The sequence below is a fragment of the Macrosteles quadrilineatus genome, unplaced genomic scaffold, assembly GCF_028750875.1.
Source record: "Macrosteles quadrilineatus isolate MER2022 unplaced genomic scaffold, UCM_ALF_1.0 Scaffold_2__2_contigs__length_208266976, whole genome shotgun sequence".
NCBI lineage: Eukaryota > Metazoa > Arthropoda > Insecta > Hemiptera > Cicadellidae > Macrosteles > Macrosteles quadrilineatus.
Genome location: NW_026542595.1, coordinates 17,226,958 through 17,240,098, shown reverse-complemented (window position 1 = coordinate 17,240,098; position 13,141 = coordinate 17,226,958). Strand labels below are relative to the sequence as shown.

The window sequence follows — 13,141 nt, the reverse complement described above, 5'->3', positions numbered from 1 at the left end:
AAAAATATATCAAAGGGATTTTGAAATAATAAATATTTTCCCCAAAAAACAAAATGGCGGATTACGGCTAAACTAAGCCGAAATCCAAAAAATTTTATTCTTCATTTTTGACTTATTTTTGCATGTAGAATTAGGTGCTGTATAGCCCATCACACTTTTTTGTGACACCCTGTATATATAATTATATATATATAGATATACTAGCTGTGTGCCCGTTCTACGCTTGGGGATCTTATCGTAATCAATTGAAACCTTCTTATATTAAGAACAGCAGTTGGTTTGCATATTTTCAAATATGCTGGCAAAACTAAACCTTCGCAAATACAGTATCCGACAGTTTCAAGCCAAAACAAATGCTTCGCAGTTATATGTCCCCCGGATCGTGTTGGTCCATATGTTAAATCCAATGATTAAACAAAAAAATGCTATGAGGCATAGCCCTAAGGTAAGCCTATAATTGAAAGTTACTTTCCACAATGGTTAAAAGTTTTTAAGGTACTACCTCAACCTCACAATTTAACACTTTATTTGGGTTGACATTTTCATTATCAGGGTGCTCTTGTCCTTTCCGTGAAACACTGAGAAATAAGGATATTAATGCGTTACCAACAGACATACACACAAAAATACAGAACTTGATTAAAGGGAATTTGCTACGCTTTAAGCATAACAAAGTATCTATAAAATTAGTATTTTAAATCTTTGTTAATGTCATCAAATTTTATCATAAAAATTTATATTTGCTTGGACCGAAGATGACCCGAAATGCTGTAGAAATTACAGCTTACTATATGAAATGAAGTACTATAGACGATTTAGATTGGTAATTTATAATAAAAATAACCAAAATAGGCCACGAACTATTGATACACAAACAACATAAAGCGTTTAAACAATTCATGATGGTTTGCTGAGTAAATGTTTTACTAAAACGCGTTATAGTTTTCTTAGCATAAACTAACATATTGGAATCCAGGCAGAAAAAGCAAAACTTATACAGTTAAGAGTAAGACATCAATTAAATTGAATACACCTGTAATAAATAAGGTGCAACACCAATGATAACTAATTTGTAAACTACAGTGATGTGTCGGTACGTAAAAATGATTCTTGCCAACGGTTCTATGATTAAAAGAACCAGTACCAAAAACCAAAATTTACAGTTACGAACTATATTACATCCGACCAATTATATGCATTAATCAAGGTTATTGATGTCTTGGTTTTGGATTTTCTCGTAAAAAGTTATCGGCAATCAAAGTTATTTCCCATTAATTGCTTTATTTGTGAACAACTTTTAATGTAAACTTATCAGTGTCAGTTTGAAAAAAAAACAACCTTATACAAACAACTTTTTATTTTTAATAGATTACGTATTCTCTAAACAATGATAGGTATATCTTAGGGGTGGGCGAGTACTCGACCTTCGAGTAATTACTCAAGTTTTTTCAAATACTCGACCTCGAGTCGAGTAGTAATTACTACTCAAAAAGTCGAGTCGAGTAGTTATAAATATTGCCACTTCACGATTTTCTACACCCATATTTAATAAATTATATTTTGTTGTGTGTTGATGAAATCAGAAATCAGAAATCCTTTATTGTCCTTAAGCAAAACAATCTTGCAATAGACATAGTCACATATTATGGTAAAATAGGGTTACACAGTAACCCAGTCAGACTAGATTAATAAGCTAATATCACAGACAGGTAAAAATTTAAAAGTTTAAAAGTAAAAAGAAGGCTGTAGGCTGGGTGGAGAATATACTAAATAAACTATTAAACATCAAAACTTAACAACTTTTACATAAAAAAACTCAAGGAACAAAAAGGATGTTCAACAAGCCAGTTGTATAGCCTATCTTTAAAAACCAACTCAGGCAACGCTCTTGACTCAGGATGCAATACATTGAATAACTTTAAGCTCATGATTGAATGGTTACTGGCACATTTACTTAGTCTATGGGATGGAATTTCAAGTAGAGAGTTAGATCTAGTGTAATGAGAATGGAAATCTTTTCTAACAGCCAAGTCTCCTAATTTTAATTTAACATCAAGTAAACACACATATATGTACAGGTTAATGACAGTCAATATCCTAGTTTTTATAAACAAAGGTCTACAATGGGTCTTTGGGAGCTGATTTGGTTACTATTCTAAGTGCCTTTTTCTGAAGTAACAAAACATCACTTATATTACTACCGTTACCCCAGAGAATCAGACCATAGCTTAACACTGACTGAAAAAATGCAAAATAGGCTACTCGGATATATTTCTCAGAAACAACAGTTTTTAACCTATTCACTAAATAAATAACTCTTGACAGTTTTGAACATACTAAATCAATGTGAGCTGACCAAGAAAGGCTGCTGTCAATCAACACACCCAGGACTTTTATGGGCCTAACCTCTTTACAAATTACACCTGAGCCCAAATCTTTGTTTTTAATATGGCAAACTAGGTGTTGTGTCTTGTCTACATTAAGAAGGAGTTTATTGGCACTAAACCAATCCCCAGCTTGTTTCATTGTATGTTCTACAGATAACTTCAACCTATTGAGATCAGGGTGAACAGTTAGGAACGTTGTATCATCTGCAAACATTGTGGTTTGAGAACCCTCAATACTAAGTGGTAAATCATTGACAGAAATCAAAAAGAGTAGGGGACCAAGGACCGAGCCTTGGGGAACCCCAGTTTTAACTTCAATGCACCAACAATGCAACTTCGATGCCTTATTTAATCCCCATTCCTACAAAAACAACTATCTAACCTCATATAGGTTAGACCAGCGTAAACCAAATGTTCAACAAACACCCATCGTCATTCGGCAGAGCTAGCAAGAGGACTACTAACAGAAACAGACTTTCACTTTCCTACAACAGTCAACAATACGTCTCGATAACGATACAGTAAGTTGAAATAAAGCATTGATTGAATATATCGAAGTGCAATAGTCGATAGTCAACAAGGGAGTCTCGTGACTAGTATAACAATGGCAGACGATTCTTGAAGATATTATAAAGTAAAGTACAGTATCAGATTTAGTTTGAACTGCCATAAAAATATTTTAAACCAAAATATAGAAATAACAAAATATTTTAAACCAAAATATAGAAATAACAAAATATTTTATACCAAAATATAGAAATACAACAAATAAAAATAACCTGTTGTAGCATAATATTTTTTCACATTAATCGGTATTGGTGTTTAGTTTTACAAACCGATAAGTTACTACAAGGAACATCGATGGATCTGAATGACGCAATCTCATTGGATCTTGGCAGAAAGAAAAGATCAGTTCCACTTTAAACTCAGTTCAGTGTTGCCAGATGGACGATAAATTGTTGTACTTTTACAACTGTGGTATTGGCGTAAACAAACTATAAGTATAATTTATTTTCTAATCAGTTTACATAAACACGATTAAAATTAGTCAAACTATTATTTATTTTTTACGAAATAAAAGCTATAGCAATTTTGTGCTAATTTTACCGACATTCACCATAATGGTGTAATGATAAATATGGCAACGTCAGCCCTGCAAAACAGCTGTTTGATGGGAAAACAAAGAAGAAGCAGAATGAGCAGACTGACTAGAGAGGAGAGAGTGAGAGAGAGAGAGAGTGAGAGAGAGCAGATATGGTGACAGCTGGCGTAACAACAACAAAACAATGGATTGGAGTGATTGAAGTTATGTCAATGTCAGTTTTGAATGTTTTTACTTTGAAGTGAATTTGTAACTTAAAATAAAATTGATTTTTCCTACAGTTACCTAACAATGTACATGTTCTCTCACTGATTTGAGAAAGCAAAGTGGCCAATTCGCTCATCAGTGAGACAATGTTAACATTGTCTCACTCTAATTACTTTGTCTCACTCCAGATTTGCAACGTGAAGGCACGAAATAGTGAGCGCGTAACATGCAGGCAATGTCGTATGCGCGCGAAATACGTTGGCAGCACTGGCTGTAAATCAGCTGGTCAGCTGTTGTACTGTTGTATTTGTCACTTCACATTAAATGTTATATTAAAAGTTCACTTCTGTGTAAAAATAGGTTATGTTTCTTCACAAATTTATTTGTTTTATGGTAACTGTAGGAAAAGTATAATGTGCAACTAGAGTTCAAAGTACAATTGCCTCACTCAAGAAACCATTCCTCACTCGCCTACGGCTCGTGAGTAAGGATTTCTCTTGAGTGAGTCAATTGCTCACTTTTCTCAATAGTTGCACAAATAACTATTGTTAGTGCAAGTTTAATAGAAAGTAAAATAAACATATTCTGTTTGTGATTTTGATTGTGCAATTTTCAATCTGGTGGCAGAAACATGATAACGACAGTTTGAATTGTAACTTAACCTAGAAAATGTGAGTTTATAAAGAAAGGCCAAATATGCTATACCGGGCTACAGTGAAATGTGTTTCATTTTAAATTAAGTGTTTAATGTGGGATTTTATTTCGAGATAATAGGCCTACTATGTTTTTGTTTGATATTTTCAGTCTGTCAGAGACGAGTGACTTGATCATTTTTATAAATGTACTGAGTGAAGAGGATAGCCCTAGTACCCATAACCTTTAAACTTAAGACAGATGAAGTGCTTATCTAAGTGATTATTTTTAAATACCTAATTGCATATTGATGTTTTTAACTTGTGATACAATATGTAGTTTGATATTAGTTTTCTGTTTTATAAATAAATTTATTTTTATAAATTCTGTTTCTTATTTGAATTGAAATTAATTCTTAAAGTTACCTTATTAAGTTAGTTAGTTAGGTTGATTATCATGTTAGTGAGGAGGAATTAAAGGCAAGGAAAAATATAACACACAAGAACAAGTTATGTGAAGGCCTAAATAATTTAATGCTGCAACCAACAAGTAGTCTAGGCCAAATTTTGTATTAGGCCTAAGGTAGGAGGTACTAATAATTAGTAACCATATAACTTAGAAAATTTTGTATAAGTACTTAAACTACCTATTTAGGCCTAGGCAGGGTTTAGGCTAGGATGAAATTTGTTTCAGCAAAATGCTGCAAACTCTCTGCAAAGACAAAAACTAAGTTAGGCTAACTTAACTGTAGAAAAAATATTATTCAATAACTTAAGCATTTAAAACAAAAAATTCCAGTAGGCTAATATTTTATTTGTTTGAACATTACATCTTTCAATTTTATTTGTAGAAAATTTGCCATAGGCCTAGCCTGCAAAACAATGTAACCTTAGAATTTTTAAGTTGTGAAAAGCAAGATGCTAAAAATACTACCGCAGCTTAAACCCAAATGATTCAAATGATTTATTAGGCCATTCAGTGCATACAGGACAATAGGCTACGTCAACAATACAATAAATAATAAATAACATGCCAATATTTGTCCCCCCCTGGGCCTTGGCCTACTTAACGCGCAACTACTCGACTCGACTCGATACTCGAGTTTTTACTCAAATACTCGACTCGACTCGAATTGAAAAATCACTACTCGCCCACCCCTAGTATATCTATTAACATTAGAAGGAAATGTGACAAAAATCACACAACGTTGGGTTTTTGGACGTTTGTAATTTCATTTCTTGAGTAGGTAGACCGTGTATTCTAGGGAAAAGTACCGTTAACAAGGATTGTCAACCAAAAGGTTGTTATGAATAATTGGAAATCCAATCATTGCGCTTAACTAAAAAATGCTTTATAGATCTATAAGGCATAGCCCTAAGGTAGGCCTAATAACATAATATATACAAACCAGTTCTTTTAATCAACTCCATAGCCTTAACATTTTCACTCTTACCATTAAGTAAAAATAGTTACAGATTTTTAATTGATTTTAGAAACAAAAAACAGTGTACAGCTTAGTTTTATAATATTTTCCTTGGTTTAATTTAATCAGTGGTGTAACAAAACACAAATAAATTTATCAAGCGCAATAAAGTAAACAAGTGCTCGCCTCGTGGCCGAAAACTCGATTAAAAGTATGTATTGTGCAATCTTCTCTATTTTCACCCCACACTGTAAATAAAAAATGTGATTGGAATTTCTTCCACTTGTTTTGATTTTCTGTTTATATTTTGTTATATAGTATTATATTGTATATAGTTAGGTACACACATACCACAGATTTAAGAACACAAAAATCAACGGCGTACAATTTAGTTATTTATCATATTCTTTAGTTTTAGGCAAAGGTGTAGCAAATAACAATTACTAAATTTACCTAAATAATATCTATAATATTGAAACATGACAGGGTTTATTTATTTGCCGTAACAGCTGTAAACACTACGCGTGTGTGACACAAATTCAGAATTTGGATAATAATGACATGCATAGGGTTGACTTATTTATACTATGTGTAATGCTATAGTCATTGATACGTTCATTTAATTGGTAAGAGGATGACAGACTATTTAAATAGGTATACATGGTAAAATGGTAGATGTTCTAATTTATTTTTTAGATCATTCTTTTAAATTGTAAGTATGTTTTAGTGCAATATAGTTTGTTTTAACTAACAGCTGGTTGAATATAAAAATATTCTAATTAACTATCTGGTTTGTTTATTATTCTGTGATTTTGACATTGATTATAGGAAATGAGAAAGATTCTATAACCACTGATGTATACAAATTGAGGCTCTGCCCCCGAGTCTTCAGAGGAAAGTTTATGCAAATTATTTTTCTGTTTGACTTTTTGAGGAAAGAATAGGAAAATAACAATATTTACATGTTTTAATTCATCTTGGCAGCTTTTTGTTTACAATAAATGTTTAACCGCTTAAACTTTGCTTGGATTAGAAATGGAAATATTAACATAACTTCAGTTTTAGTTGACTACTCACTTCCTGTACGTAGGACGGGCCAACAGCCCATTTATATTATAAAAAAAGTCAATTTGAAGTGCACACTATGTCAAGTTAATCCAACACATGTTAAGCAGTTCAAATTTATAATAAATCCAAATGCATACAAAATATCTATACATTTTAATTTTCATACTGTTTCCATGAAAATATATCAATAACATTATTTTCATAACTTAAACTTTTTTTATAGAAAGCAGAGCCTGAGTTAACAGCATCGGTTATAGAATTTTTTTTTTATTTCTATAATCAAATCATTGACATAGTCTATATATATAAAAGGCAAAGCCCTCACTGACTGACTGACTGACTCACTCACTCATTCATTCATCACTAATTCTCCCACTTCCCATTTACCTAGGAGGCTGAAATTTGGTACACTGATTCTTTAGGCATTAAATAGGAAAACTAAGTGGTTTTTATTCTGATCGGACTCTCGGGCTCCGCCCCAGTGGCTCTGGAGTTTCCCATGTTAATCTAATGCGTACTCACATTTAAATGGAATTAATGAATCATAACAGCTGTTTCAATTAAACAAGTTGGTTCTGTTCTATGACGTTCAATAGCATTAAAGGTACAAGGATAACCAACAGAGTGCAGCACTATTATTTTTTTTTAATATTTGACAACAGCTAATTTGAAACCAAAAGGTGAGTGTGCGTAGCGAACGAACTTCAACCCGGAGGCGAGGTAGCGTAGCGAACTAGCTAACCTGAAGGCAAGTGAGCGCAGCGAACGAGCTCCAACCAAAAAGGTGAGTGAGCGTAGCGAACGAACTTCAACCAGGACGTGATTGAGCCATGCGAACGAGCTCACATATGAAGTTAAACGGGGCAAAGCCCGCGGGTACAGCTAGTTTTAGAATAAATAAACCTACACATAGTTGTGTAAAAAATATTATATTTAACTTCTTTGGATCAGCTGTCTGAAATTGTGAAATATGCAATTTGGCAGTTCAAGTTTGTTTACATTAAAATGTCAAACGAAAACTAAACATTGTGACTATTCTCTTTGCAGCCATGGAGACCAATCAATATTTACTTTTAAAATTTAAAATCCTCACCTCAGAACTTTTATAAGCATCTAGACTGCCAGTGCAACTCCTAGGAACGGCCGATCGGTAGGATCGTGGATCAGATCGAAAAACCCCCCACCACCGCTCAGTGCCGATGGCGTGACGTCAACCATTACTGCAACGATACTGAACCGAACTGAGTCATGAGCCTTTGTGGTGTAGTGGATAGCGTGTCGGGCTGATAATCTGATGGTGCCGGGTTCGAATCCCACTGGGAGCACTAACTTTTTGTCAACAATTTTTTTCATATCAGCAAGTTTGGTTGGTTTGGTTAGGTTATGACAGTTTAATTTTATAATTAAAAGATTGTAAAATTGAATTTGAGACATTTTTAATTTTTATTTTTAGAACAGAGCTATTTTTCGATTAGTAAACCTTCATTCGAGTTTATCATTATCAGCAAGTTTGGTTAGTTTGGTTAGGTTTGATAGTTTAATTATATTTAATTCAAATTTAATCTACAAATTATACGTTTTGACAGCAACAGTGATACAGATAACAATTTTCCGCGAACAGTTAGATAAGCTATGCTGATGCGCCGGTATGATCTGATCCACGATCCTCCGTTCCTCGGACTTGCACTGGCAGTCTAGACGCTAGTAGAACTTTTAAAGCTAAAGGGGCAAAGCCCACAGTCAGTATTGAAGTGTGAGTGTGGTTCTATTATTACCATTCTTGGTATGGTAGGTATAATGTAAGCTTTTGTAAAATGTAAGCCCATTTGGTTAAGTAGTTTTTACGCCTATTAGTAACAGAAATACACCATTAGATTTGTATATAATAGTATAGATAGATGGATATAGATAGTGAGTTTTTCCTCCTTTCTGAAAAATTTTCCTTTAATGTAATTTTTATTAACCCTAGCAGTGGCCAATGTTAGAAGTGGGGAATGGCCAACCCATTTGGGCGATTTTGCAGACCTTTTTTTGAAAATTCGTAAAAATTCAACCGTACAAGTAAACTTGGCCGACCTCATATTCATTTTGTTCGGGAAGAATAGGAGAATCTAGAAATAGTAATATAATAATGATTTAGATAGTTTATTTTTTCGGTAAAGTAAAAAAAATAAAAAGAAATTGATTTTTTTTTAATTTCAAAAGCGGCCTTGGTATTTTTTTTTCTACGGACTTTTTAATGGTAAATTCATTTATACATTTTGTAGACAATCTAATTCCCTACATAGAAAAATATAACATGTTAGAAAATATTTTTTTATAAGTCTTTGGGGCGAAATATAATAACAAACGGAGAACCGAAAAAATTGAAAACCGTACAGTGTTAGTTTGTGTTGTAAAAAGTTATATAATATATGTGTATACTAATAATGATATATACATGTTTGTAAAGCTAATGAAGTAAGGAATCAAAAAAGTTATAAAGTTTATGGTAAAAATATTTTTTAATTATAAATTAAATAATGTTTTTGTATTTTAGCGATTTTGTGAGAAAAAAAAACATAGTATTTAGTATAAAACTTTTGTACCAAATGTTTTTACTTCAAACCAACATAAACATCTTGTAGTGTATTCAATTACCTACATAAAATTTTATAACATGTTGGGTAAACATTTTTGTTTTTTTACGTGCTAGGGACATAATAATATAAATAAACGGAAAACCTCAAAATACAACCAAAAGAAATATACAACCTTTTATAAACACAATTTGACACTATTCAGTAAATATTCATGCGTAATAAAATACATGAAGATTACTGTTATATACACATACACATTTCCCAAATAATACGAAATAATAAAGAGTTTAGTAATCAATCGTGGATATAACGAGAGCGAAAACTCACCGGCAACAACACGCAATCGCGTCGCAATGGCTAATACAAGGCACTTTGTGTATGAGATCTTGACAGTAGTGACACACTTTCGTCGTCTTAGTGAGAAACCGAAAATAACCCTGAGCGCAGGGCTGCCACTATCACAAGCTACATTTCTTCCTCTTCAAAATGACATATTGTATGACTAGTAATAATAACTTACACTGTATGTAATTTGTATTTTCCATACAGTCACCTGACGACGGTTGGCCATTTTATAAATTTCGAAAACAGCTGTTTTCATAAAATCATAGAAAAAACATAATCAATATTTAGTTCTAAAATATCACTACCGCAATGAAGATAAAATCAATGGCTATCCAGTGGTACCACCCGCAACATCCCAAGACGATAATTACCTGAGCAGGGTAATGCCAAACAAGACGTGTTTTGCCAGTTCCCAAGGGTCGGCTGCTAAAGTCGTGTCGCGCCAAAAATTCATTTGATTTCTAATTGTCGTGACATTGTTATATACCTGCTACAGGGTTTGTTTATGTAATAAAACGAAAGTCCAGAATGTGATCTTTCGAATGGTATATATATTATTCTCATCTGAGTTGATTATAAGTGTTTTTTTTTACGTTAAAATAATTTTGGCCCATACCGTCACCAGACAACGGCTGGCCATTCTGAGCATCAACGTCAAACCGTCACCAGACGACGGTTGGCCACTGCTAGGGTTAAAACAAGAATTATAAATTAAGTAATCTTAAATATTTTCAATAGGACTGGAGCGATGGAAGTTTGTGTGATTCCTTACATCTACCTTTAGTCAATGAGTTCATCCCGACTGATTTTAATATTCTACCCAGAGACGAGAATGTAAGTATTATTTTATTTTTTCTATCAGGCTTTTTGTAGTATTTATGATAATGTATTAAATTTTCTCAGTGCTTGATTAGTTCAAATCATAAATTAATAAAACGATTAATATAATACATATATTTTAGGGGTCTGCGGGTCTCCGAATTTTTCGGGTCGGGCCAGCGGAAGGTCCCTGTGAGACCGGGTCGGGTCAGAGATTTGTTCCGGCCCAGGTCGGGTCAAAAAAAGAATATTAATTTATTTTCAAAGAAACACTCTTATATTATATCTATTATTGCAGAGGAATTAAAATGTTCAAATGAATGAGAATTAAAATAATAAGTTTGCTCACGCAGGGCCGTCCGTAGGGGGGGGGGGCAACTGAGGCAAGCTGCCCCGGGCGTTGTGGCTGAGGGGGTGCCGCGCTGCGGCTATTATTGTATTAACATAGTATTAAAATATGTGAATGCAACTATTTACTACTGGGGGGGGGGGGAGGAGGCGCCACGACCACGTTTGCTCTGGGCGCCGCCAACCCTAATGAATGCCCTGTGCTCACGTTTAAGAATAAAGACACAACAGAGCAATTCAGCACTGCCACTGGCCAGAGCCAGTCATCTACTGACAAAAGCTGTGATGCAACAGTGCAAAGAAAACAAAGCCAAAAGAAAGACTATTTATCCAGAGGTACTAGTTTAATTATTTATTGTTTATTCCATACCTAATTAAAAATATGTTTTAGTATTTTACATAATAAATTATAAAGAAAAGAAATATCTGATATAGTGTACAGATCTGTATCTTGTTCTTTTATTTTCCTATTGTCCTTTTTGTCATTGAGTAACAAGACTACTTCTGATTGTCTGGTTCGGCATCAGCAAGTAATTGTCAACAAAGAGGTTAGGCCTAAATGTTTTATAATTTTAGGAAAGTTTCATAACAGTAAAATTACTTTTTTCTTAAGTTAGATGGAGTTTCAAAAAACATATCTCCAGTGTTGTGAAGTAGCGCGCTACTTTTTTTGCAGCGTTAGCTGTAGCTACGCTACTTTTAAGATTTTGTAGCTTTAGCTGTAGCTAGCTACATTTTTAAAGTAGTTGTAGCGGATCTTTAGCTACTTTTCTCGCTACATTAACATTGTTTGAGATAGTGATTTTTATCATAACCTCAACCTTACGTGAAACAACCTCTTTCAAACTGAGATTTTCAAAAAAATTAAGCCTACTTTCTTGGCTTCATACAGCTGGTTGCAGCCGTTTCATTCCCTATTACAACGTTGTGTGGACATGGAGGCCATTAAATGAGTGTTATCCACATTTTTGGCTCTCATTTCCTTAATTTACTACTCTATGATTACTGTCAGATAAAATAAAATCGCTAGTTGCAGACGATGTTTAAACGTTACCACGTTACCGGTGACAAGAGAAGCTATAGAATGCTTGCAAGTGATTGACAGGGAAATTAGTAATCAATTTAGTTTCTTTATTATATTGGTAGTGTTTCAATTTGGGTTTTAATGGAAACCAACGCTAAACCTTAAAATAATGAGAAAGCTGGTCTAGCTTCAGCTGTTGATTGTGGTTCATCATCACAAGCCCTTCCTTGGTTAGATTATGAAGATTGTTCAAAGGTTTACTAAATTAACAAAGAGGAAATTACCTGATGAGATTTAAGATATGCCTAGACTACATGATAATTGTAACGAAAAAATCTCCATATAACATGAAACTTAATTTTTGCCATATAATAAGTTTTTTTGATTGAAAAAATAGCATAGTTTACTCCTGCTAACAGCTCTTGTATAGGACTATTCCTAGGCTATGCTATGGGTTAAGACGAATACCAAGTTCCAAGTTCAATTATTAGGAATATATCTGTTTAGGCCTTTGCAAGAACAAGCCTACTATAGCCAACTTGTTACATAGCCAAGTATGTCTACATGTTATTTTTACTTTACAAATTTCAACATGTTTAAATCAAAAGCCGATTTCAGGATAACTTAAGTTGCTGAATACTGTTTTCTGTACCAACTAGGTTGAAGCACAATTTTCCCTATGCATAATGACAATAAAGGACGATTTCTTGACATTGAAAAGTGTTATTCATAGAACAAGTAACTTATCACTATGGTTAAAAGTTATAGCAATGTCGTTTTTAACATAAAAAGTAAAGAAAGGCATTAACTCCAATTTTAGTAGGCTAGGCTCTGTAACACAAAAAAGTATTTTTAAATAATCGTTTTACAGTTTTATTGGTCTTAATTGTTGATATAAGACATCTATAAATGAATAAATGAATGTTAAAGAAATAAAATGCGCTTTTAAAATATAGTTTTGTTGTATGTCCTTTGAACTTAATGAAATTTACATATAAGATGCTTAAAAATAATGCAATATTTAAAAATAAGTACTAAATATGATGGGACACCCAACTATTTGGTTCTGTTGTTGTAATTTTAGGTTTATAATGCCAACAAATTAAATACAATCTAGGAATAATTTGTTTTCCAAGTAATGTTAGATACAATACTGTCATTTTTTGTTTAAATGTTTATTCAATAAAAATATAGTTGCAATTG

The 13,141-nt window shown here is 33.1% G+C and overlaps 1 protein-coding gene across 1 annotated transcript in view; it reads left to right on the top strand.

Annotated features, from left to right (window-relative positions):
• The window catches only part of LOC128986212 (insulin-degrading enzyme-like), a 146,906-nt gene that overhangs the window by 62,283 nt on the left and 71,482 nt on the right, over positions 1-13,141 (top strand). Inside the window, 1 exon segment of the mRNA XM_054406431.1 lies at positions 10,486-10,581. Coding sequence (XP_054262406.1) covers positions 10,486-10,581 — 96 coding nt within the window.